General features: G+C 56.2%; 1 protein-coding gene and 1 long non-coding RNA gene across 2 annotated transcripts; one reads left to right on the top strand and one right to left on the bottom strand.

The window, feature by feature from the left end:
- Nucleotides 1–434: 434 nt before the first annotated feature.
- LOC141944183 (uncharacterized) lies at nt 435–17251 on the bottom strand. Its single transcript, XM_074870286.1, has 10 exons — nt 17211–17251; nt 17075–17107; nt 16799–16862; nt 16592–16708; nt 15850–16046; nt 8762–8828; nt 6774–6897; nt 1719–2990; nt 1490–1544; nt 435–1380 (listed from the first exon to the last, which is right to left on the bottom strand). Exons 1-8 carry the CDS (start codon nt 17249–17251, stop codon nt 2821–2823), a joined length of 813 nt encoding a protein of 270 aa, XP_074726387.1. The 3' UTR covers nt 435–1380; nt 1490–1544; nt 1719–2820.
- A 1282-nt stretch (nt 17252–18533) lies between these two features.
- LOC141944895 (uncharacterized) lies at nt 18534–20792 on the top strand. Its single transcript, XR_012629356.1, has 2 exons — nt 18534–19135; nt 20269–20792. It is a non-coding gene; the product is annotated as an uncharacterized LOC141944895 (long non-coding RNA).
- The last annotated feature ends 3069 nt before the right edge of the window (nt 20793–23861 follow it).

Here is a 23861-nt window from a genome sequence, read left to right as displayed (position 1 = left end):
ACTCACAAGTTCGCGGCGGTGACGCTTTCTTTTGACTTTCCTAAGGCGCAGGTTTGCAGCGCTTCTCGGAAGGACATGGGAACACTGCAGTTACTGACGGCCTCCTCAGCCTCGAGATGCAGAAGGATGGAGGCCGAGACAGTCAGGGAGGGCCAGGACCTTGTCCGCTCTCAGAAACCCTCCCCACTTTGCTCTGCACACCAGTCCCGTGCGGAACACGCGCAGCCGCGGCTCTGGCTGGCCCGAAGGCTCGCCCGTCCATCCCCTTGCCAGGAACTAGCGCCCCGCCGGCTACAGCTCAGCCCAAAGCCAAACCAACATAAAATCGCTCCTACGGCGACACCGTCCCACCACCAACCTCGTCTCTGGAAACCGCCACCTGATCTCCCCCTGTTTTGCTGATTAGGGGTATCAATTAAACTCAGACACCAGAGTGAAAAGCGCAGGCATCTTTTACTAGAAATAACTAAATAATGTAACAGAATAATACAGAAAACATACAGTAAGAAAACACAGAATAGTGCACTCAAACAAACAGGAAAATACAGGGTAATGCATCAAATCATTACTACCCGAGAGAGAGGGAATAGCGATTAAGAAAGACCCATCACCACTTGCACCTGTTCCCATCATCCAGACCCGCAGGCGCTGGGCAGCCCCGGTTACAGCGAGGATTTGGAGAGCCTTTCCCGGCAAGTGGGAAGTCCTACGCGGTGCGTCCACCCGTAGGTGAGGCTTCCAAAGTCGCTGTGAGCGGGTCCAGCCTTATATACCCAAAAATCAGCAAGCCAGAATAGCTGGCACCTTTGATTTGAGCGGAAATATCTGGTTTCAATCTCACATTAGATTCCCCCAGAGCCTGGCCAGGGCTCAGGGGAGAAGCTAAGGGAGTTCCTCGGCTTATCTAATTGCATTAGGCGCAAGGTCTCGCATCAGGCCACAGCGACAGACAACGGTCTCCATGACCCTGTTGTTTTATCCACACACAAAGAAAGATAAATATACATTCAAGATAGCTACGTCTTCCATACGTATCTCGCTAATGATTACATACTGAGTTAGCAGCTTCGGCTCAGGGCCTGCTGCTCAGGCTTCAACACTTCCACTTTTTACATCAGAACCGTGCAGGTGCTGAAAGAGAAGCATTCAGAACAGGGGAAACCACCTCCAAATCCCTGCTCCCGACTGCTCTTCCCCCGGCATGCCACACAGCCTCAAAGGACACTTTGGGTGGCTGCAGAGCCCTCCCTCTCCGCACAGCTGGTGCGGCCACACCAAACTAAAAAAAGGAGTTTCCTGACAACTTCAGGGAGTCGAGTCAACTTCAGGTGGATTTGGAGCAGTTTCTACAACTCTGGGGAACGGCCAAGAACCAAGTACCTGCTTGAGAGGCACAGAAAACATCCCCAAAGGGGCAGGGATGCTTGAGGACTGCTTTCTCTCGCTTTTTCGGCAGCCCGCTGCCGCTCATCCCCCCGCTCGCTCTTACCTTTGCAGGTCCTTCTGCACGCGATGGTCGTCTCTTCCTTGTTCACCACCAGCTGCTGCAATGGCAGAAGGACGCCGTCGGGTCTGAGAGGGACGCCGGCCCCCGGACAGAGCTCGCCACAGCACCACCTGAATCCCAGACGCCCTCCCACCCGCAACCCCGTATAACCTAACACCACCACCCCCCGCCTCCCCCCCCCAAAAAAACCTCACAGATCGCCTTTTCTCACCCAATCGACGCTCCGGGGCTGCCACGCGTGCAGTGCCGGCCGGCGCTGGAGCTGGGCTCGGAGTCGGGAACTCTGGACAAAGGGGAGCTGGGCACACAAAAGCGGCGGCCAAGGAAGCTGCGCCCCTGCTTACAGGGGGCTCGAGCCGCTGCCGGCACTGCAGAGTGCCCGGGCCTGCAGGTCACTGGCCAGCCCCGGACTTACAGGGCAGCCTCTGCTGGCTGCCCACCGCAGGCAGCCCGCCCAGCCCTGATTACAGGGCGGCCGAGCGGCTCCTGGGGACAGAGGGCTCCATGGCTCGTGGCACTCGCCCCGAGTACAGGGCGGGCACGCTGGCAGGTCGCCAGCCAGGACAGGCGGCCACCCAGGCAGAGACCCGGGCCCTGAACACAGGCGGGTCGCACGCTGGCCGCGCTACGGCCACGGGGCTTCGCCCTCTCCTTCGAAAGGAGGGGCAAGGAGGGGCAAGCCGGGACTCGCCCTCCGCTCGCGGGCTCAGAGAGGACCGACCCCCTGTTGCTGCACAGAGCCCTTCTTTCCCTCCCGGGAAGTTTAAGCTAAGTACACTGCAGCGATTTCAACAGGGGCCTAAACGAGAAGCTCATTCGCTCGCTCACTCACACACACAGACACAGGCAGGCACACAAACACACACACAGACACACACACACACACACACACAGGGACAAACAAAACTTCCCGGAAGAGAGAGCGAGCTCTGTGCAGCCAGTGTCTGGGGAGCCATCCCTTCCCACGAGCAGGAGAGCAGAGCCCCAGACCTGCCCCGCAGGACGCACGCAGGCCACAGCGACTCAACGTGCCACGGGGCTTCACGGGGTGGCCAAGCGACAAATGCCGTGACACGCCCCGACTCCAGGGGGGCACGCTGGCCAGGCCGCCAGCAGCCAGAAAGCCGCCGGGGCCGGGGACACAGCCCTCCCCTGCTTACAGGGCGGGCGTGGGGTCCGGAGAGCCCCACTTCCCCCTTGGCACGGAGACAGCGCCGCTCACTGTCCTGACAGGGCCGCCCTTCTCTCCGGGCAGCCAAACCGTGGGGCAAGGTGGCAAAAGACCAGAGATCCGAGCCCTGCTTACAGGGAGGTCACCCAGCGCAGCGCCGGCCAGGGCACCAGAAGTGCCGGCAACGGTCTCGTGCGACCGCAGCCCCGGTAACAGGGAGGTCCCCTTTGTCCAGAGCTTCCTTCTCTCGCCCCGCTCCTCTCTTCAGCCCACCGCTCCTCACGATGCCTCGTCTTTCTTCTCCAAGAGGAACTGCTTGGAAGGAGAGTGCAGTCAGGCGCCAGCTCCCCCACCCAGAGGATGGAGCAGAGGCCCCAGCCCTGCTTCCAGGGTGCTGGCCCAGCTCAAAGCACTGCCAGGCCTGCCCGGGCCGGACCTGGGGCCGGCTCGCAGGCACCGTTGCCTCGCAGCCTCCTGCCTTCCCCCGTGCCTCTCTTCCTCCCAAGCTGCTCCTGGGGCTGACAGCACACAGAAAGAGGGCTAGGGCTAGGGCAGGGCACGCCCAGCCCTGCACGTCTCAGCCCCACGCCTCTGAAAGGCCGGGGCCAGGGACACCGGCCTGCTCACAGGGGAGGGTCCCTCGTCCCTCCCAGCACCTCCCCTTAAGCACAGGGGATGCTCACGGCCTTCCTTACAGGGGGTTCTCCCTTGGCTCGGCCCGCTCAACGAGCCCCGTGCACTTCAAGGCTCCCATCTACGCCCGAGTTATGGGCTGGCCGTCCTGACTGCAGCTCACCACCACGGTGGGCTTTAGGAGCCCCGCTTCCCGCCTCGGCTGCGGAGACGGTGCTGCTCAACCCCCTCAGACGCTTGCCACCTGCCCGGGCAGCCGAACCATGGGGCAACGTGGCAAAAGGCCGGCAAAAACCCAAAGACCCGAGCCCCGCTTACAGGGAGATCACCCGGCACAAAGCCGGCCAGGGCACAATGCCGGCCAGGGCACCAAGCCGGCCACGGCACCAAAGGTCCTGGTGACACCCTTGCGCGACCAGAGCCCAGTGACAGGGTGGTCCTGTTGCCCAGAGCGCCCTTCTTTTGCCTCCACTTGTTGCCCAGACTTCCTCCGCTCCTCCCCCCGCTCTCTCTTGCCTTTGAAGGTCTTTCCCCACGCGATGTTTGGCTCTTCCTTCTTCTCCGCCAGCTCCTGTAATGGCAGAAGGACGCCGTCAGGTCTGAGAGGGACGCCGGCCCCCGGACAGAGCTCGCCACAGCACCACCCGAATCCCAGACACCCTCCCACCCGCAACCCCGTATAACCTAACACCACCACCACCCCCCGCCTCCCCCCCCAAAAAAAACCTCACAGATCGCCTTTTCTCACCCAATCGACGCTCCGGGGCTGCCACGCGTGCAGTGCCGGCCGGCGCTGGAGCTGGGCTCGGAGTCGGGAACTCTGGACAAAGGGGAGCTGGGCACACAAAAGCGGCGGCCAAGGAAGCTGCGCCCCTGCTTACAGGGGGCTCGAGCCGCTGCCGGCACTGCAGAGTGCCCGGGCCTGCAGGTCACTGGCCAGCCCCGGACTTACAGGGCAGCCTCTGCTGGCTGCCCACCGCAGGCAGCCCGCCCAGCCCTGATTACAGGGCGGCCGAGCGGCTCCTGGGGACAGAGGGCTCCACGGCTCGTGGCACTCGCCCCGAGTACAGGGCGGGCACGCTGGCAGGTCGCCAGCCAGGACAGGCGGCCACACCCAGGCAGAGACCCGGGCCCTGAACACAGGCGGGTCGCACGCTGGCCGCGCTACGGCCACGGGGCTTCGCTCTCTCCTTCGAAAGGAGGGGCAAGGAGGGGCAAGCCGGGACTCGCCCTCCGCTCGCGGGCTCAGAGAGGACCGACCCCCTGTTGCTGCACAGAGCCCTTCTTTCCCTCCCGGGAAGTTTAAGCTAAGTACACTGCAGCGATTTCAACAGGGGCCTAAACGAGAAGCTCATTCGCTCGCTCACTCACACACACAGACACAGGCAGGCACACAAACACACACACAGACACACACACACACACACACAGGGACAAACAAAACTTCCCGGAAGAGAGAGCGAGCTCTGTGCTGCCAGTGTCTGGGGAGCCATCCCTTCCCACGAGCAGGAGAGCAGAGCCCCAGACCTGCCCCGCAGGACGCACGCAGGCCACAGCGACTCAACGTGCCGCGGGGCTTCACGGGGTGGCCAAGCGACAAATGCCGTGACACGCCCCGACTCCAGGGGGGCACGCTGGCCAGGCCGCCAGCAGCCAGAAAGCCGCCAGGGCCGGGGACACAGCCCTCCCCTGCTTACAGGGCGGGCGTGGGGTCCGGAGAGCCCCACTTCCCCCTTGGCACGGAGACAGCGCCGCTCACTGTCCTGACAGGGCCGCCCTTCTCTCCGGGCAGCCAAACCGTGGGGCAAGGTGGCAAAAGACCAGAGACCCGAGCCCTGCTTACAGGGAGGTCACCCAGCGCAGCGCCGGCCAGGGTACCAAAGGTGCCAGCAACCGTCTTGTGCGACCGCAGCCCTGGTAATGGGGAAGCACCTTTGTCCAGAGCTCCCTTCTCTCGCCCCGCTCCTCTCTTCAGTCCGCTGCTCCTCACAATGCCTCTTCTTTCTTCTTCAGGAGCTGCTGCTTGGAAGGAGAGTACGGTCAGATGCCAGCTTCCCCACAGGGAGGACAGAGGGAAGGCGGCCCCCCCCCGCCCATACCCCAAACCGCCCCCCCCCCCCCCCCCCCCCCGAGAAAACCTCACAGATCAGCTTGTCTCACCCAGTTGGTGCTTCAATGCTCCCTGCAGGGACGACTGCGACGGCCACTCATCTGCTCCGGGCTCCTGGCTGCATCCAGCGGGGCCTTGGACCCTCCTCAGCCCCTGCGGCGACGGTGCTCGCCCCCCCAAGCGGGTCCAGTCCATCCCCCGCCCTCCCCGCGGCGACGGTGCTCCCCCCGCTCCCGCCTCAGACGGCGACGTTGCTCCCCCCCACCCCAGACTGCGACCCCCCCGCGTCGGACGGCGACGGTGCTCCCCCCCACAGACGGCTCCACACCACCCCCCGCCCGCCCCGCGGCGACGACGCTCCCCCCCGCTTACGGCGACCTTGCTCCCTCCCCGCCCCAGACTGCGACCCTCCCGAGTCGGACGGCGACGGCGCTCTTCCCCCCACCCCGCCCCCCTCCGGCGGCGGCTTCCCCGCACCCCAGGCGACGACGGTGCTCCCCCCCACAGACGGCACCACACCACCCCCCGCCCGCCCCGCGGCGACGACGCTCCCCCCCGCCTACGGCGACGTCGCTGCCCCCCGTTCCAGACTGCGACCCCCCCCGCGTCGGACGGCGACGGCGCTCTTCCCCCCACCCCTACCCCCCGCGGCGACGACGGCGCTCCCCGCCCCCCCCCGGCGGCGGCTTCCCCGCACCCCAGGCGACGACGGTGCTCCCCCCCACAGACGGCTCCACACCACCCCCCGCCCGCCCCGCGGCGACGGCGCTCCCCCCCGCCCCAGACAGGTCCCACTACCCTTCCCCTCAGGTGGCCGCTCCGCCCCTCACAGCGGCGCTTTGCCCGGAGCGCCCTTCTCTTTCCTGCACTTGTTGCTCAGACTTCCTCAGCTCCTCCTGCCGCTCTCTCTTGTCTTGCGGGTCCTTCTGCACGCGATGTTTGTCTCTTCTTTCTGCTCCACCACCAGCTGTTGCAAGGGCAAGAAGACGCCGTCGGGTCTGAGAGGGTCGCCGGGCCCCGGACAGAGCTCGCCACAGCACCACCCGAATCTCAGCGCCTCCCCCCCTCCCCCCGCCCCGCCCCGCCAAAAACTCACAGATCGGCTTTACTCACCCAGTTGCTGCACCAGTGCTTCCCACAGGGACGACTGCGACCGCCACTCCTCTGCTCCGGACTCCTGCCCGCGTCTGGCGGGGCTGCACCCGCCCCCTTCCCCTCAGGCAGCCGCTCCGCCCCTCACAGCGGCGCGCGACTTTCCCGCCCTTCCCCTTCCCACAGGCGGGTCCCGCCCCCTTCCCCTCAAGCGGCCGCTGCGCCCCCACATGGACTTTCCCGCCCTCACTGTCTATTACCTGGGCTACAGTACTTGATCTTGTCCAGAGAGTGGCGGTGTGGTTGCCTCTTGCCTCTCTGCCTATAAGCAGCGGATGCCATAATCCAATTATGACTGAAGCGAATTTTGTGTTTTATTAGCTGCTATTAAAAAAAAAAATATTTTAGGGAAGTATACACACAGGGATACTTTTGTAACTGAGTGATCTGTTTAACCATCCTCCAAACCTTAATATACAATACTATTAGAAGTAGTAAACATAATAAAGTTAGAATTAGGAAAATCAGACCGAGTCCTGTTGGTGGTGGTGACCATCCAGATAAGCTTTCACACCATCGATGTTCTTCAAGGAAAGAAAAGAGAACTGTCTCGGGGCGGGGCGGGGGGGAAAGGCTGAACAGGTAGGTTACCCCTTAGGATACAGGATAAATCCATCTCGTACTGAGTTTCTTTTACTCCATTGTTGTCACTAGCATCCCATGCTAGAGGTAGGGGGGGTGCATCTAAAATTGGTGAACGTTTAAATGGCTGCTGTAATGATAGTGCGTCAAGTATTAATAGGCATTTGTAATTTAGATATGTTTTTAATTCGAGTATCAGAGTTTTAATCGCTTCTTCATGTTCTGAATGCCAACTCCACCGTTTTCCTTTTTGTAAAAGCGAATACAGTGGACAGGCAATGGAGAATCCAGGTACCTGTTTTCTCCAATATCCTAAAGTACCCATTACAAAGCTGTTGTAATTTTTTTTCTAGATTGGGGCATTTCTGATCGTTCTGTTTTATTCAGAGTATCTGGTGGAATTGCTGCACTTCCAGCAATCCACCAAGTGCCCAGAAATTTCACTTCTTTACTTGGTCCCTGACATTTTTCAGGCAGAATTTCAATTTTTGCTTCATGCAATGTTTGCCAAACTGTTGCTGCTGCTTCTCCCACCCTGTTAGGAGAGGGTCCTCCAGTTAGAATATCGTCTATATACTGATATAGTTTTACCTGTTCAGGGAGTTAAACTCTAGAAATTGTGGCTGTTTCTACCCCCCTCTGGGAGTCTGGTAAAGGTATGCTGGCTACCCACCCATGTAAATGCAAATTTTTGTTCTGCCTTCTTCCCCTAAGGGAAAAACCATGTCTTTGACATGTAGCACTGCCAGCCAAGGATGTGCAGGGACTTGCAGCCTAGTCGTTAAGGCTGCATTGTTGGGGTCTGCCGCTGACAATGGGGCTCTATTTAAGCACTTAAATGCCCATAATGGCCTGTTCAACGCCACCTCCCCCTCTGGTTTACTGACTGGCCAAACAGGAAAATTGGGGGGGGGGGGTGAGTTCGTTCTGGAAGTAATCTGTCGTTTTTCTAAATCTGCAATAGAAAGCTGCTTAGCAACTTATTTACTTACTTCTAGCAAGTTATAGTACTACTTATAGTATTTTTGAATATTGCTAAGAATCCTGCTTGCCCAGACTGTTCTGTGGAATTTTACCAAGGACTGCCGTGTTCATCAAAACAAAGCAGTTTACTGTGAAAATCTACCAAGAACTGCAGTGTTCAGCAAAATATCATGTTTTTGTCCTCGAGGAACAGGTATGCTCTAACTAGTTGGGCCTCGGTAATGAGTAAAGATAGCCATATACGGATGGTAGAAGTTTCGTTGCTTCCCTTAAATAAGATAGCATGAGTAAACCGGCTGAAAAACATTTTTGTTGTTCAAGAAATTGGCTAAGAGAATCTGCGCATGCTCCGGGGAAAAAACAAGGTGAGAAAGACTACGAGCCTTCCTCCCAAAGACCCCGAAGACGCCCCCCAGGAGGCAATGCACAGGTGCAAAGATAACATAAACTGCTGACACCAGCCTCTAGAACTAACCCAGCCTTACTCATGCATATGATAGTTTGTGTTATGTAATCCAGTGAATAAGTGTATCCACACTCTGTAACGTTTTGGTAAAATGTGCTGTTGGTGTGCAAGCTTTGTGGAGAAATCCCCTTGCACCCCGGCCGGAGTAAAACATACCTGCTTTATAACTCCCATTTCGAGTTGTAGAGTCTTTTTCCGCGAATCAAAGGCCACTGCAGATCCACTGCAAGCAGCAGGGAAAACGACAGTACAGCGAGGTCTGTGCTGGTCATTATCAGCATCCCGTGGCGCTGCAGCTTCCAAGGTGCTGCTTGGAAGGAAAGTTCAGTCAGGCGCCAGCTCCCCCACAGGGAGGACAGAGGGAAGCCGGCCTCTGGAGGGAGGTCCCCAGAGCGCTTCCCCCACCCCCCCCCCCCCCCCCGAAAAGAAACTCACTGATCAGCTTTTCTCACCCAATCGGCGCTCCGGGGTTGCCACGCATGCAGTCCCGACTGGCGCTGGAGCTGGGCTCAGAGTCGGGAACTCTGGACAAAGGGGAGCTGGGCACACAAAGCGGCGGCCAAAGTGGCTGCACCCCTGCTTACAGGGGGCTCGAGCCGCTGCCGGCACTGCAGAGTGCCCGGGCCTGCAGGTCACTGGCCAGCCCCGGACTTACAGGGCAGCCTCTGCTGGCTGCCCACCGCAGGCAGCCCGCCCAGCCCTGATTACAGGGCGGCCGAGCGGCTCCTGGGGACAGAGGGCTCCACGGCTCGTGGCACTCACCCCGAGTACAGGGCGGGCACGCTGGCAGGTCGCCAGCAGGACAGGCGGTACCCAGGCAGAGACCCGGGCCCCGAACACAGGCGGGTCGCACGCTGGCCGCGCTACGGCCACGGGGCTTCGCTCTCTCCTTCGAAAGGAGGGGCAAGGAGGGGCAAGCCGGGACTCGCCCTCCGCTCGCGGGCTCAGAGGGGACCGACCCCCTGTTGCTGCACAGAGCCCTTCTTTCCCTCCCGGGAAGTTTAAGCTAAGTACACTGCAGCGATTTCAACAGGGGCCTAAACGAGAAGCTCATTCGCTCGCTCACTCACACCCACAGACAGAGACAGAGACACAGACACAGACACAGACACACACACACACACACACACACACAGGGACAAACAAAACTTCCCGGAAGAGAGAGCGAGCTCTGTGCAGCCAGTGTCTGGGGAGCCATCCCTTCCCACGAGCAGGAGAGCAGAGCCCCAGACCTGCCCCGCAGGACGCACGCAGGCCACAGCGACTCAACGTGCCGCGGGGCTTCACGGGGTGGCCAAGCGACAAATGCCGTGACACGCCCCGACTCCAGGGGGTCACGCTGGCCAGGCCGCCAGCAGCCAGAAAGCCCCGGGGCCGGGGAAACGGCCCTCCCCTGCTTACAGGGCGGGCGTGGGGTCCGGAGAGCCCCATTTCCCCCTCGGCACGGAGACAGCGCCGCTCACTCTCCTGACAGGGCCGCCCATCTCTCCGGGCAGCCAAACCGTGGGGCAAGGTGGCAAAAGACCAGAGACCCGAGCCCTGCTTACAGGGAGGTCACCCAGCGCAGCGCCGGCCAGGGCACCAAAGGTGCCAGCAACCGTCTTGTGCGACCGCAGCCCCGGTAACGGGGAAGCACCTTTGTCCAGAGCTCCCTTCTCTCGCCCCGCTCCTCTCTTCAGTCCGCTGCTCCTCACAATGCCTCTTCTTTCTTCTTCAGGAGGTGCTGCTTGGAAGGACAGTACGGTCAGATGCCAGCTCCCCCACAGGGAGGACAGAGCGAAGCCGGCCCCCCCCCCGCCCATACCCCAACACCCCCCCTCCTCCCCCCCCCGAGAAAACCTCACAGATCACCTTGTCTCGGCCAATTGATGCCTCAGTGCTTCCTGCAGGGACGACTGCTATGGCCACTCATCTGCTCCGGGCTCCTGGCTGCATCCAGCGGGGCCTTGGACCCTCCTCAGCCCCTGAGGCGACGGCGCCCACCCCCCCAAGCGGGTCCAGTCCACTCCCCGCCCGCCCGCGGCGACGGTGCTCCCCCCGCTACCCGCCTCAGACGGCGACGTCGCTGCCCCCCGTTCCAGACTGCGACGCCCCCCGCGTCGGACGGCGACGGCGCTCTTCCCCCCACCCCGCCCCCCCCCGGCGGCGACGGCGCTCCCCCCCACAGACGGCTCCACACCACCCCCCGCCCGCCCCGCGGCGACGACGCTCCCCCCCGCCTACGGCGACGTCGCTGCCCCCCGTTCCAGACTGCGACCCCCCCCGCGTCGGACGGCGACGGCGCTCTTCCCCCCACCCCTCCCCCCCGCGGCGACGACGGCGCTCCCCGCCCCCCCCCGGCGGCGGCTTCCCCGCACCCCAGGCGACGACGGTGCTCCCCCCCACAGACGGCTCCACACCACCCCCCGCCCGCCCCGCGGCGACGGCGCTCCCCCCCGCCCCAGACAGGTCCCACTACCCTTCCCCTCAGGTGGCCGCTCCGCCCCTCACAGCGGCGCTTTGCCCGGAGCGCCCTTCTCTTTCCTGCACTTGTTGCTCAGACTTCCTCAGCTCCTCCTGCCGCTCTCTCTTGTCTTGCGGGTCCTTCTGCACGCGATGTTTGTCTCTTCTTTCTGCTCCACCACCAGCTGTTGCAAGGGCAAGAAGACGCCGTCGGGTCTGAGAGGGTCGCCGGCCCCCGGACAGAGCTCGCCACAGCACCACCCGAATCTCAGCGCCTCCCCCGCCCCGCCCCGCCCCGCCAAAAACTCACAGATCGGCTTTTCTCACCCAGTTGCTGCGCCAGTGCTTCCCGCAGAGACGACTGCGACCGCTACTCCTCTGCTCCGGACTCCTGCCCGCGTCTGGCGGGGCTGCACCCGCCCCCTTCCCCTCAGGCGGCCGCTCTGCTCCTCACAGCGGCGCGCGACTTTCCCGCCCTTCCCCTTCCCCTTCCCACAGGCGGGTCCCGCCCCCTTCCCCTCAGGCGGCCGCTGCGCCCCCACAGCGACTTTTCCGCCCTCACTGTCTATTACCTGGGCTACAGTACTTCATTTCTTGTGGCCTTTCTGAGATATAAGCATTATACGTCAGGCATCTTTTTAGAGCCAAAGGCACCTTCACACACACCAATAGCGAGCAAAACTCCTGGAGATGGGAAATTTAGAGCAATGCAGGTTAAGGAGATAAGAGAGAACATTATTACATAGCCACGACTGTTGCGAGTGCAGTGGAAATCATATGTCAAACAGTGAGCCAAAGTCAGACAAGTAGCATAATGACAGCTCGCAAAAGCCCTGCAAAAGACACCGAGGACGAGGTGATTGGTTTATCTCCCCAGATCGGTGTGTAGCTCGGGGGGATGTGGGTGGAATCACACCTAGCACCAAGCAGCCCAACAACGAGGAGCGGGGAGGGGTAAGAATTGCACCACCACAATCCACCCCGTGACTAAAGTCAATTTATCTTGTCCATAGAGTGGCAGTGGCAACTGAGGCACGGACTCGCCATGAATATAATATTAAGAATATATAAAGCCATTGCTTATAGGTTATGTGGTCTTGACAGACAAGGGACACCGCATCCCAGTGTCAGCACCTTCTGTAAAAACTGCCGCTTTTGGCGGGGGGGGGGGTGGGGGTGGGGGCCTAGAGCAGGGTGCCAGGCTTGGCCTGGTGCCGGGCTTGGCCGCAGGCGGTCGCCCCGCGGCGGGGGGGCGGGGCTCAGGGAGGCCCGGGGCGCTTGCAGGTGGGGGGGCGTGAATGCTGAGTACAGAGATCCACACAGTCGGTTTTCCAGATAGAATACTGTGCCGGCGTTAATACCGTTTTTAAAAGTGCCAGCCAATCCCATGGGACCAATTGACATCCATGAGCGATTGCCTCCAGTATACCTGTTGTAAATGAGTTTAAGTCTGTCCTCATTAACGGTCTTCTGTAGTTCTTTAATAACAGAAAAATGCAGTCCTTCACAACGTGGCTGACGTCCTGGCTCATAAATTACAGGAGCAACAATCTTTCTTGCCATGTCCATATCCCCTTGCGCCAGGGCTTCTTGCCTCACTTTTACCCACGATCATCCCCAGCTAAGGGAGGACAGAGCCCAGGTTGTCTTTTAGGATTTACAGTGTCAGGGTCTAAAAGATTATCACAGTCTAGAGACCCAGCATATAAATCTTGCTCCCGGGGTTCAAAATATGCGTCCTTGCCCTCTGGGTTCTCATTCTCTGTGTTAACAGTCTGGTCGCGTTCATTATTTTGTCTTTTTATTATCTCAAAATCTGGATCTCAAAAAAAAAAACAACCCTGCTTTATTATCTGCAACCTCATTCCCTCGGGTTGCACAGTCCCACAGTCTTACTCCTGCTTTATCCCATATCGGAACAGTGAATATAGTAACCGCGGCTGCTACCCACTTTAAAATTCTCTTCAAGGCATGCAGATTAATATGCACCTTATATTTAGCTAACAGTCTTTGCATCAGTGCAAGCACTGACTTTTCTTCCGAGGGTATTGACCTACCCATCGCTTCCCCACAGCTCACCTTGCTCACACTGCAACGGTGACTGATGCCGGCTCCTGCTTCCTTTCAGCAGCTACCTAAATCCTGTGGGGTTTGCCACCGCAGTGATCCAAGCTAATCACGCCTATCGCCGCCTCACACAGGGCACCATTTGAGGCAACTTGAGGCACGGACTCTCCATGAAGTCCAGAAGGAAAAAAGAGACTTTATTGTTACAATGGTACATACTTATGCTCTAGGATGCTGTCAGTAAAGCTCTTACTTCATAGTTACCAAATCAGCAATTAGACAGCTACCAACCTTTTCTCCTATCAGCATCAGACCACTCTAACATGCCCTGTGCAGACCAATCACCCTCTCGTTCACGCGCTGTTTTCGCAGCAGTAACTTCTCACAATTCAGTACTTTTCCACAGTTCGGTGTTGCAGCTGTCTGTTGTTTTTCCCTGCCACCTTGGCACTACTCAGCAGTTTCTTATCTTTCTTCTAAGGCCTGTTTTTCATCAAAGCCTAGCTATTTCTCAGAGGCTGTGCAAGGCTGACAGGCCAATGCCTCCCACAAGCGACAGTGTGGTTGCCTCTTGCCTCTATGCCTATAAACAGAGGATGCCATAATCCAATTATAACTGAAGGCAAGTTTGTGTTTTATTAGTTGCTATTAAAAAAAATTATTTTAGGGAAGCATACACACAGGGATGCTTTTGTAACTGAGTGATCTGTTTAACCATCCTCCAAACCTTAATATACAATACTATTAGAAGTAGTAAACATATTAAAGCTGGAATTAGGAAAATCAGACCGAGTGAAACATGGAATTGAACAGTCCTGTTGGCGGTGGTGACCATCCAGATAAGTTTTCACACCATCGATGTTCTTCAAGGAAAGAAAAGAGAACTGTCTCGGGGCGGGGCGGGGGGGGGGGGGGGGGGGGGGAAGGCTGAACAGGTTACCCCTTAGGATACAGGATAAATCCATCTCGTACTGAGTTTCTTTTACTCCATTGTTGTCACTAGCATCCCATGCTAGAGGTAGGGGGGGTGCATCTAAAATTGGTGAACGTTTAAATGGCTGCTGTAATGATAGTGCGTCAAGTATTAATAGGCATTTGTAATTTAGATATGTTTTTAATTCGAGTATCAGAGTTTTAATCGCTTCTTCATGTTCTGAATGCCAACTCCACCGTTTTCCTTTTTGTAAAAGCGAATACAGTGGACAGGCAATGGAGAATCCAGGTACCTGTTTTCTCCAATATCCTAAAGTACCCATTACAAAGCTGTTGTAATTTTTTTTCTAGATTGGGGCATTTCTGATTGTTTCTACCCCCCTCTGGGAGTCTGGTAAAGGTATGCTGGCTACCCGCCCATGTAAATGCAAATTTTTGTTTTGCCTTCTTCCCCTAAGGGAAAAACCATGTCTTTGACACGTAGCACTGCCAGCCAAGGACGTGCAGGGACTTGCAGCCTAGTCGTTAAGGCTGCATTGTTGGGGTCTGCCGCTGACAATGGGGCTCTATTTAAGCACTTAAATGCCCATAATGGCCTGTTCAACGCCACCTCCCCCTCTGGTTTACTGACTGGCCAAACAGGAAAATTGGGGGGGGGGGGTGAGTTCGTTCTGGAAGTAATCTGTCGTTTTTCTAAATCTGCAATAGAAAGCTGCTTAGCAACTTATTTACTTACTTCTAGCAAGTTATAGTACTACTTATAGTATTTTTGAATATTGCTAAGAATCCTGCTTGCCCAGACTGTTCTGTGGAATTTTACCAAGGACTGCCGTGTTCATCAAAACAAAGCAGTTTACTGTGAAAATCTACCAAGAACTGCAGTGTTCAGCAAAATATCATGTTTTTGTCCTCGAGGAACAGGTATGCTCTAACTAGCTGGGCCTCGGTAATGAGTAAATATAGACATATACGGATGGTAGAAGTTTCATTGCTTCCCTTAAATAAGATAGCATGAGTAAACCGGCTGAAAAACATTTTTGTTGTTCAAGAAATTGGCTAAGAGAATCTGCGCGTGCTCCGGGGAAAAAAACAAGGTGAGAAAGACTACGAGCCTTCCTCCCAAAGACCCCGAAGACGCCCCCCAGGAGGCAATGCACAGGTGCAAAGATAACATAAACTGTTGACACCAGCCTCTAGAACTAACCCAGCCTTACTCATGCATATGTATGTTTGTGTTATGTAATCCAGTGAATAAGTGTATCCACACTCTATAATGTTTTGGTAAAATGTGCTGTTGGTGTGCAAGGTTTGTGGAGAAATCCCCTTGCACCCCGGCCGGAGTAAAACATACCTGCTTTATAACTCCATTTCGAGTTGTAGAGTCTTTTTCCGCGAATCAAAGGCCACTGCAGATCCATTGCAAGCAGCAGGGAAAACGACAGTTCAGCGAGGCCTGTGCTGGTCATTATCAGCATCCCGTGGTGCTGACGGCTGCAGTCTCTGTTGTGGCATAACTTCGTCAGCCAGAGCTTTCTGGGGGGAGGCAGAGTAAAGTCCACGACCCCCACGGCTCCCGCAATGCCGACACAGCAGCTGAGGTACTGGCACCCACGGGCACACCGCCCCCCAGCCCGGGGCAGTCCCTTGCCAGCTCTAACCCCCCCCCCCCCGCTTTCCTGCCTCCCTCCACCCTGCAAGGGCATTTCAGATGCCCTCTCGGACTGTCCCTTCAAACCACCCAACCACGCAACCCACTGAGCACGACCACTGAGCCCTAAAAGCCCTGACCACTGCAAAATTACCTTCTCCTCTTCTTCAGGAGCGCTGCGGCCGGAGTAAAGCAGCAGGCGCTCGGGATGGCCTTGAAGCCTGGGGCAACTTTCTCACGCCTGTGGTAGCTCACGGCCCTGGATGTGACAGCTGTGACTCCAGAACTGCAGAACGGTTTGAGGTGGGAAGGGAACTCTTGCAGGTCATCTGGTCCAACCACGCCCTGGAACTAAGAAGTAGCCACAGCGAACAAAAGAGGGGACGATTTAAAAAGACAGAGAGGGCACTAAGGAAAGAGAAAAACTCACTAAAAAGACACTGAAGGGAAAAAGAACATTTTAAAAGCAACAGGTGTTGGTGAAATAAAGGAAAAAATGATCACACAGGGATACCGAACTAGAACAGAGGCACAGAAAAGAAAATTTAAAAAGCGGCAGCACTAAGGAAACACGAAATAGCGACAGCAAACTAAAAGACGTAGAATGAAAATTTAAAAAGCGACGACACTAAGCGCAGAGATGGAAGATGAAAAAAAGGAGGGAGAGGCAGGACAAAAGCACAGAGAGAAATGAGAAAAGGGAGCAGTAGGACAAGAGAGAGAAAGTGAGAAAGGAAGGGGGAGCAGGACAGAAGAATAAAGAAGAGGAGAGGTCTAGGAAAGGGGCGGGGGCGGCAGAAATAACAGCAGCATGGAAAAAAGAGGTCCAGGTGACGGGCAGGAAAGGACCAGGACGCACAAGACGTGTGACAGGGCCCTGAAGGCCCAGGACTCACCCCAGCTCTCGTTCTCGGCACTGCCGGGAGAATTTGACGGGTCAGATGCTTCTTTCTCCTTCCTTCCTCCTGCCCCTCTTCTTCTTCTGAAAATCCAGTCGCCTGGCTGTCCTCCCCCTCAAAGAATACGCGGGTGTCTCTCACCTCTTACAAGACCAGGCTTCCGACACACGCAGCCTCGCTTGCTCGCGCACTACACGGCCGTACCACGCTTGGGGTGACACACGCAGACCCTGGGTGCACGCTGGCGGTCTGACTGTGAAGAGGGCTCCTTCCTCACGCAGAGAGGCAGGCTCTCTCTTCCTGCACTGGGAGGCGGGTGCTGCACAGATGGTCTTGATTTTCTCTTTCTTCCGCTTTCTCTGGTCTCTCCAGCTTCAGCCGCGGCAGCTCCTGTCCGCTGTCCACAGCCGGGAAGGGCTCCGCCTGTCCCTTTTTGCCCCCGTGCCGTGAGAAGCGCAAGGCCAGGCAGGGATACCTCACACAAGCCCGAGGTGGGCGCAGTCAACAGCACCCCTGGGCAGGAACAGACAAGCGCAGCCTCAGCACGGCCTCTGGAAGAGGGAAAGAAGCAGCACTGACCATTATTGCTGTATATCGCACGCGGCCGGAGCCCCACCTTCCACCTCCCACCGCGCAGCAAGGCATCACAGACCCCATGGACACCTACCAAGGTGGGTGTCCCGTGCAGAGAGCCCACGGGGCACCACAGAGACGTGGGGAAGGCACCGCATACAAGACAGAACACAGACACCACAAACGACACGAGGACACAGACACAGGCCAGAACATGCACGTCCTGTGGGACAGACCCTGCTCTCTTCCCACAGACTTAAGGAAGCCTAAATAGCCCTCTCCACAGCCCTGATGGCAGAGCCTCTGCTGGCCCCACCCTACCCACGGCTTTTGCCCCTTGACTTACCTTTCAGAGAGCACGCTCCAGAATCCATCCTCATCAGGAGCACGTCATCTCACTGGGATGCTCCCGCATTCAACAGGTTCCTCTCCATCACCCGCAAGACAGAGCGCCGCCAGTCACCGCAGACGTGGAGTTTGGCCTGGTGCACGCCGGCCTCCCAAGCTTCGGGGTCCCATGCCACCCCGACACCCACCCCCTCCTTTCCCCCGCAGCCCCCAGGGCCCTCCCACAACCCTCCGCCTCTCACCTGCCTGCAAAACCAGCCAAACTGCATTCTGCTTTTGGCCCCCAAACCAGCTGCCTTAGTGCCTCTTTCTGAGCCCAAAAACCTGCCTGCTGAGCCTCTTCTCAAGTCCAAAAAATGCACGACTTGACCTCTGTTTCTGAGCCCAAAGCCACACAACTCCGTCTGTTTCAGAGCCCCTCAATCAGCCACACGCGTCTGTTCTCAAGCCCCAGGAAGGCAAAACGTTGCCTCCATTTCTGGCCCACGGCACAGCTCACCCCGTCTGCTCTCTGACCCCCTCCGCAGTCCCCACGGGCGATGCCGAGGGGGGGGGAGGGGGAGGGGGAAATGCAGCCACCCCATAGCCCTGCACTCCCAGAGACCCACGGGCAGGTTTGGGAAGCGCTTGGGGATTGCGGCACTTCCGGGGGCCGCCATCGCGCATGCGCACTGCTGGGGCACGGGCACACCGGTCCTGGGGGAGCCGCGGGCAGCCCGCGGGAAACCGCACGAACCCGCCACAAAACCGCCCCTCGCGCTGCGCCGCGGGGCCGCGCCGGTAGCGAGGACTGTGCCGTGCCGCGCGCGCGCGCGGGAGCGACGCAGCTGCCGGGTAGCCGAGTGCGCAAAAACTACAGCTCCCGGCGTGCCCCGGGGAGCCAACATGGCTGACCGGAAGCCCCGCTCACGTGACTACAGAGCCCGCCCGTCGCCCACGCACCCGGAAGCCCCGCTCCGGGAAGCGCCGCCGCCGCCCGGCCCCGACCCGGAGCGGCTTCTGCCGCCGGTCCCGCCGTACCGCGCGGCGCCCCCGTCGCGGCTTTACCCGGCAGCCGCCTGGCGACCGACCGCGCGGCCCCGCTCCCCTTCTCTCTGCTGCTCCCTCGGCTCGCACCGGCTCCTCCTCCAGCACCGCCCCGGACAGGGAGGGGTCGCTGCCCGCAGCCTCACTGCCCCCCCGGGGTTTTTTCCAGCCCGGCGCACGCCCCACCCCCCCCACCCCCCACCCGCGGTAACTATAGCGACCGGCACCGGGATTAACCGCGGCCGCGGGCAAGTGCAAAGCGCCCGGTAGCGATTCCCCCCGGGAGGCTCACGCTGCTGTACACACCGCGGGGCTCAAACCGCTCTGTTCGGGGGTTTCCGCCTCCAAAGCGGCACACGCGGAATTAAGCGACAAGTTCCAATCACCAAGAACTGACGCTCAACACCGTCTAACGGAAGCGCTCATCAACTTCCCGAGACTTCCATCTCCAACTCTGATGTCCATCCTTAGCACAGGTCAAATTCTCTGTACAAACAGATCAATACGGCTCTTCCCCCCACAGCTGTAAGGACACAAACCAGAGATATTCCTTCTGTACAACCTGGATGAACCAAGGTTTCAGCAGCATTGCAGGTGCAATTCGTTAACTGCATCTTAAAGTGAATTTCCAAGGCTCCTCAGGCACCGACGCCCCAGCTCAGGAGGTGTTTCCTTTACCCTCGTGTCAGGGATCCAGGTTTCCACTCCTCCCAGTTTCACAGCAGCGCTCGCAGTGAGTGACACTCGATGGGGTCCCTTCCGCTGTTCCTCACGGGGATCGTCCTTCCCCATCTGTAGGCAGACCTGATCTCTGGCACACACAGAGTGTGCCGGGAAATCAAGGGGTAGGGGTGCTCTTAACAGGGCGTATTTGTGGATGGAACCCAACACCTTATCCTGTTCATACCTTTTCCCCTACGAGATGCAAGTGTTGGGGCCTCCCTGTCAGACTGATGTTAGAAGGTTTGCCGTGCGGACTTTCACACGGGCTTATCCTTCCTCTAATTCTAGAAGTCACTCTAATCCTCAGCAGGGCAAGTGGCAAAGCTTCAACCCATTTTCATTGCACCTCCTGGCATAATTTAGAAATTTGCCGGTTTAGTGTTTGATTCATTCTTTCTACATGTCCATGGGATTGGGGCCCCCAGGGGGTGTGTCGGTTCCACCCCATCCCTAGTATTTTGCTCATATTCTTGACAACCTCAGCTATAAAATGTGGACCTCTGTCAGAGGACATTCGTAAAGGAACCCCAAACCCTGGAATAATTTTTTTTTAGTAAATGCTTTGTTACTTCTTTTGCCTTGCTGGTTTGACATGGGAAAGCTTCGGGCCAACCAGAGAAGGCATCCACCAGTACCAATAAACATCAGTACTGGTTACACCTTGGCAATTCTGAAAAATCTATTTGCCAACACTCACCAGGAGTTACGCCTTTTCTTACCTCTCCCGGAGGGCGTCGGGCTTGTATGTTTGGATTGTTTCTAAAACAAATTTCACAGGGGTTACTCACACTTTTGGCAGTGAGCAACATTTTGACCCTGACTGCGTAACATCTTCCTGATCCGACCGCTGCTTCTGCTACCATAGGCGTTTCTTCACGGGTTTTAGTCGTTAACTTTTTCACGTTTTCAGGAGTCACTACGCATTGCCCGTGTGGGGTGATCTACCACCCTCCACTGGCTTTTGTGTTTTAGTAACTCAGCCAATTTATTTTCTTTCTCTTTAGACCTCGGGGGTTCTACTTACATTCCCCTTGATGGAATTAGAACACAAGGAGCACTGAGTGCCATTCATTTTGCAGCTTCATCTGCCCTCCGATTTCCTTGGATTACATCCGCATTTCCTCTCTGATGTGCTTTACAATGTATCACGGAGACTCCTTCGGCTTCTGTACTGCTTCCAGCAAGTTTAAAATCTCTGCTCCGTGATTTATAGGTGTGCCACTAGCAGATCAAAGTCCTCATTCTTTCCAAATTGTGCCATGGGCACGAACAACCCCAAAAGCATATTTAGAGTCCGTATAGATGCTGACTCTTTTTCCTTTGGCTAATTCCAAAGCCCCGGTTGAGGCAATTATTTCAGCCTTTTGTGCAGTGTGGCAACTGAGGCACAGACGTCTCCACAGGCTCTGCCATACTATGACTGACTTTTCTGTTTTTCCAGATCCATCAGTAAACACAGTCAAGGCTTGCAATGGTACGTCGCTGTGCTTTGGCATGGCATATAATAAAAAATTTTGCTGTAATAATTTATGTGACGGGCTGTGTACTAAAAGCTGTCTGGGGGAGTCACAGATCACTGTCTGGAATTCTAAAGACATTTGTATTAGCCACTGTAACATGTGCATAGTAACCGGAACAATGATACACACAGGTTCCTGACCAGCAAGTAATAGTAGGCGCTGCCTACCTTTCGTGATCAGTCTGGCAAACATTTCTGGACAAGTAGTGACCGTCTTGTGCATTTGGTGTGACAAAAAAATCCATTCAGTAATAACAAGAGGGTCACTAAGTGTTTCATCGCACTGAAACAGCAGAGCATAGGGCTGCCCTGGAGGGTTAAATAATACCAGTTGATACAGATGGCCGGGCACACATCACGATGCTCGTGTTTCTGAGATGGCGTTAGCTACATGGTGGAGATCTTGTTTCACTTTCTCTGTAAGTACTCTGGGTGATGTCAGTGAAGGATCTCCTCGCAAAATATCAAACAAGCTATGCAGATCATCATTAGTTAGGCCCAACAATGGCCATATCCAATTTATGGCTTCCAACAGTTTCTGTAAATCATTTAAAGTCTTAACATAGTTTTAAGTTCAACCTGTTGTGGGACAATGGTCTGTTCACAAATTCTGCACCCCAGGTACTGCCACGGTGATGATCGCTGTACCTTTTCAGGTGCTATTTGCAACCCCATTTGAGATACTGAGTCTTTGGGTAAAGCAAGAGGCTTTTCCATGATCTCCTGTGTTTCTGCTGCTATGAGGATGTCATCCATATAATGACATATAACAGCCTGGAGGACCTGCGTTCTAACAGGGCTCAAAGCCTTTGCAACAAACCACTGACACATCGTGGGACTATTTTTTTATGCCTTATGGTAAAACAACCCAGTGGTACCGTCTTGCAGGTTCACTAACATTGATACTGGGAACAGAAAAGGCAAATTCAGGTGCATCATCCGGATGCAAGGGAATGGTAAAAAAACAATCCTTTAGATCAATTATTACAAGATGCCAGTTTCGGGGAATCATTGTTGGGGAGGGCATTCCTGGCTGTAACGTACCCATATCGTCCATGGCATCATTAATGCATTGCAGATCATGTAAAAGTCACCATTTACCACTTTTCTTTAAAATAACAAACACCGGGGAGTTCCAAGGACTGGTGGTAGGTGCGAGATGTCCTGTACTTAACTGTTCTTTGACTAAATCATTAAGGTGACACGACTTTTCCCTTGGCGCTGACCCACCTGCACAGGTGATGCTGTTTTCCAGGTTAGTCTCAGGGTGGGTTTCAGGGTGGGTTGCGCTGCAGTGGCCCTTAAGACAAATTTGATCCAATTTGAGTTCCCCATCGAGCCATACAGTCACGATCCCATGATGTAATAGGGGTTTCCAATATAAATGGACGAATAGTTGCTACCCAGTTTTCTGGGCCCCTTACATGGATGAGATCTTTGCTTTGAAATGTTACAGCAATTCAAGACAACAATTAACACAGAATTACTGCCTCCCGCTAGAGGAGATATTTCACCTGTGACACTTCAAACACTGAGCCTGAACAAACAGGCAGCACCAGTGACCCAGCGGGCGGGCACTAGGGCGCTCTGTACTAAGGAATGTTCACTGGCCTTGCACTACCTCCCACCGGTACAGAGCCTGCCCTGCACTTCGTTCCTCTGCAGCCGCCTCCCTCGCGGGATAACGGAACTGCGGGTCAGAGAACTCCGCACTCCACAGCTGCAGCTGGGCTGTGTCTCACACCCGCAGAACAGTCACACACCCACACAAAGGGGCCCTTACACTTATCACTCACACAACATAAAATGACAAATACTACAAACATCAAAACACCATTAAGAATATATAAAACCATTGCCAGTTGATTATGTGGTGTTGACAGACAAGGGGCTCTGCATCCCAGTGTCAGCACCTTCTGTAAAAACTGCCACTTTTGGCGTTTGGGGGGGGGGGGGGGGGGGCGTGGTGAGAGCGCGGTGCCGGGCTCCGCCACAGGCGGTCGCCCCGCGCCGGGAGGGGGGGGCTCGGGGAGGCCCAGGGCCGCCGCCGCCAACTCCGCACTTGCGGATGGGGGGGCGTGAATGCTGAGTACAGAGATCCACACAGTCGGTTTTCCAGATAGAATACTGTGCCGGCGTTAATACCGTTTTTAAAAGTGCCAGCCAATCCCATGGGACCAATTGACATCCATGAGCGATTGCCTCCAGTATACCTGTTGTAAATGAGTTTAAGTCTGTCCTCATTAACGGTCTTCTGTAGTTCTTTAATAACAGAAAAATGCAGTCCTTCACAACGTGGCTGACGTCCTGGCTCATAAATTACAGGAGCAACAATCTTTCTTGCCATGTCCATATCCCCTTGCGCCAGGGCTTCTTGCCTCACTTTTACCCACGATCATCCCCAGCTAAGGGAGGACAGAGCCCAGGTTGTCTTTTAGGATTTACAGTGTCAGGGTCTAAAAGATTATCACAGTCTAGAGACCCAGCATATAAATCTTGCTCCTGGGGTTCAAAATATGCGTCCTTGCCCTCTGGGTTCTCATTCTCTGTGTTAACAGTCTGGCCGCGTTCATTATTTTTCTTTTTATTATCTCAAAAAGAGTTCTCCATGTCACTAAGAGTTCTGCTGCAACCTCATTCCCTCGGGTTGCACAGTCCCACAATCTTACTCCTGCATCATTCCATATCGGAACAATAACCACGTCAACTCCCGGTATTTCTCCTGATACCCACTTTAAAAGTCTCTCCAAGGCATGCGGGTTAATATGGGCATCACATTTAGCTAACAGTCTTTCCATCAGTGCAAGCACTGACTTTTCTTCTGAGGGTATTGGACCTACCCATCGCTTCCCCACAGCTCACCTTGCTCACCCTGTAACTTCTCACACTTCAGTACTTTTCCACAGCTCAGTGTTGCAGCTGTCCGTTGATTTTCCCTGCCACCTTGGCACAAGTCAGCAGTTTATCTTTCTTCCAAGGCCTGTTTCTCATCAAAGCCTAGCTATTTCTCAGAGGCTGTGCAAGGCTGACAGGCCAATGCCTCCCACAGTGCAGAGATATTTGGAGGCAATGCTTTAG

This window comes from Strix uralensis, chromosome 5, assembly GCF_047716275.1.
Source record: "Strix uralensis isolate ZFMK-TIS-50842 chromosome 5, bStrUra1, whole genome shotgun sequence".
NCBI classification, from domain to species: Eukaryota; Metazoa; Chordata; class Aves; order Strigiformes; family Strigidae; genus Strix; species Strix uralensis.
The sequence above is the reverse complement of the archived record's forward strand: the minus strand, read 5'-3'. Positions and strand labels throughout refer to the sequence as shown.

Bases quoted from the DNA above. Each gene is read 5' to 3' on its own strand.
- LOC141944183 (XM_074870286.1), bottom strand. From the start codon at position 17,251: ATGGGGTCTGTGATGCCTTGCTGCGCGGTGGGAGGTGGAAG. The intron at 16,047-16,591 runs GTGAGTCCTGGG...GCTACTTCTTAG, and splicing joins TGCCGAGAACGAGAGCTGGG to TTCCAGGGCGTGGTTGGACC. The intron at 6,898-8,761 runs GTATGTTTTACT...TTTTTTTAATAG, and splicing joins AAATGGGAGTTATAAAGCAG to CAGCTAATAAAACACAAAAT.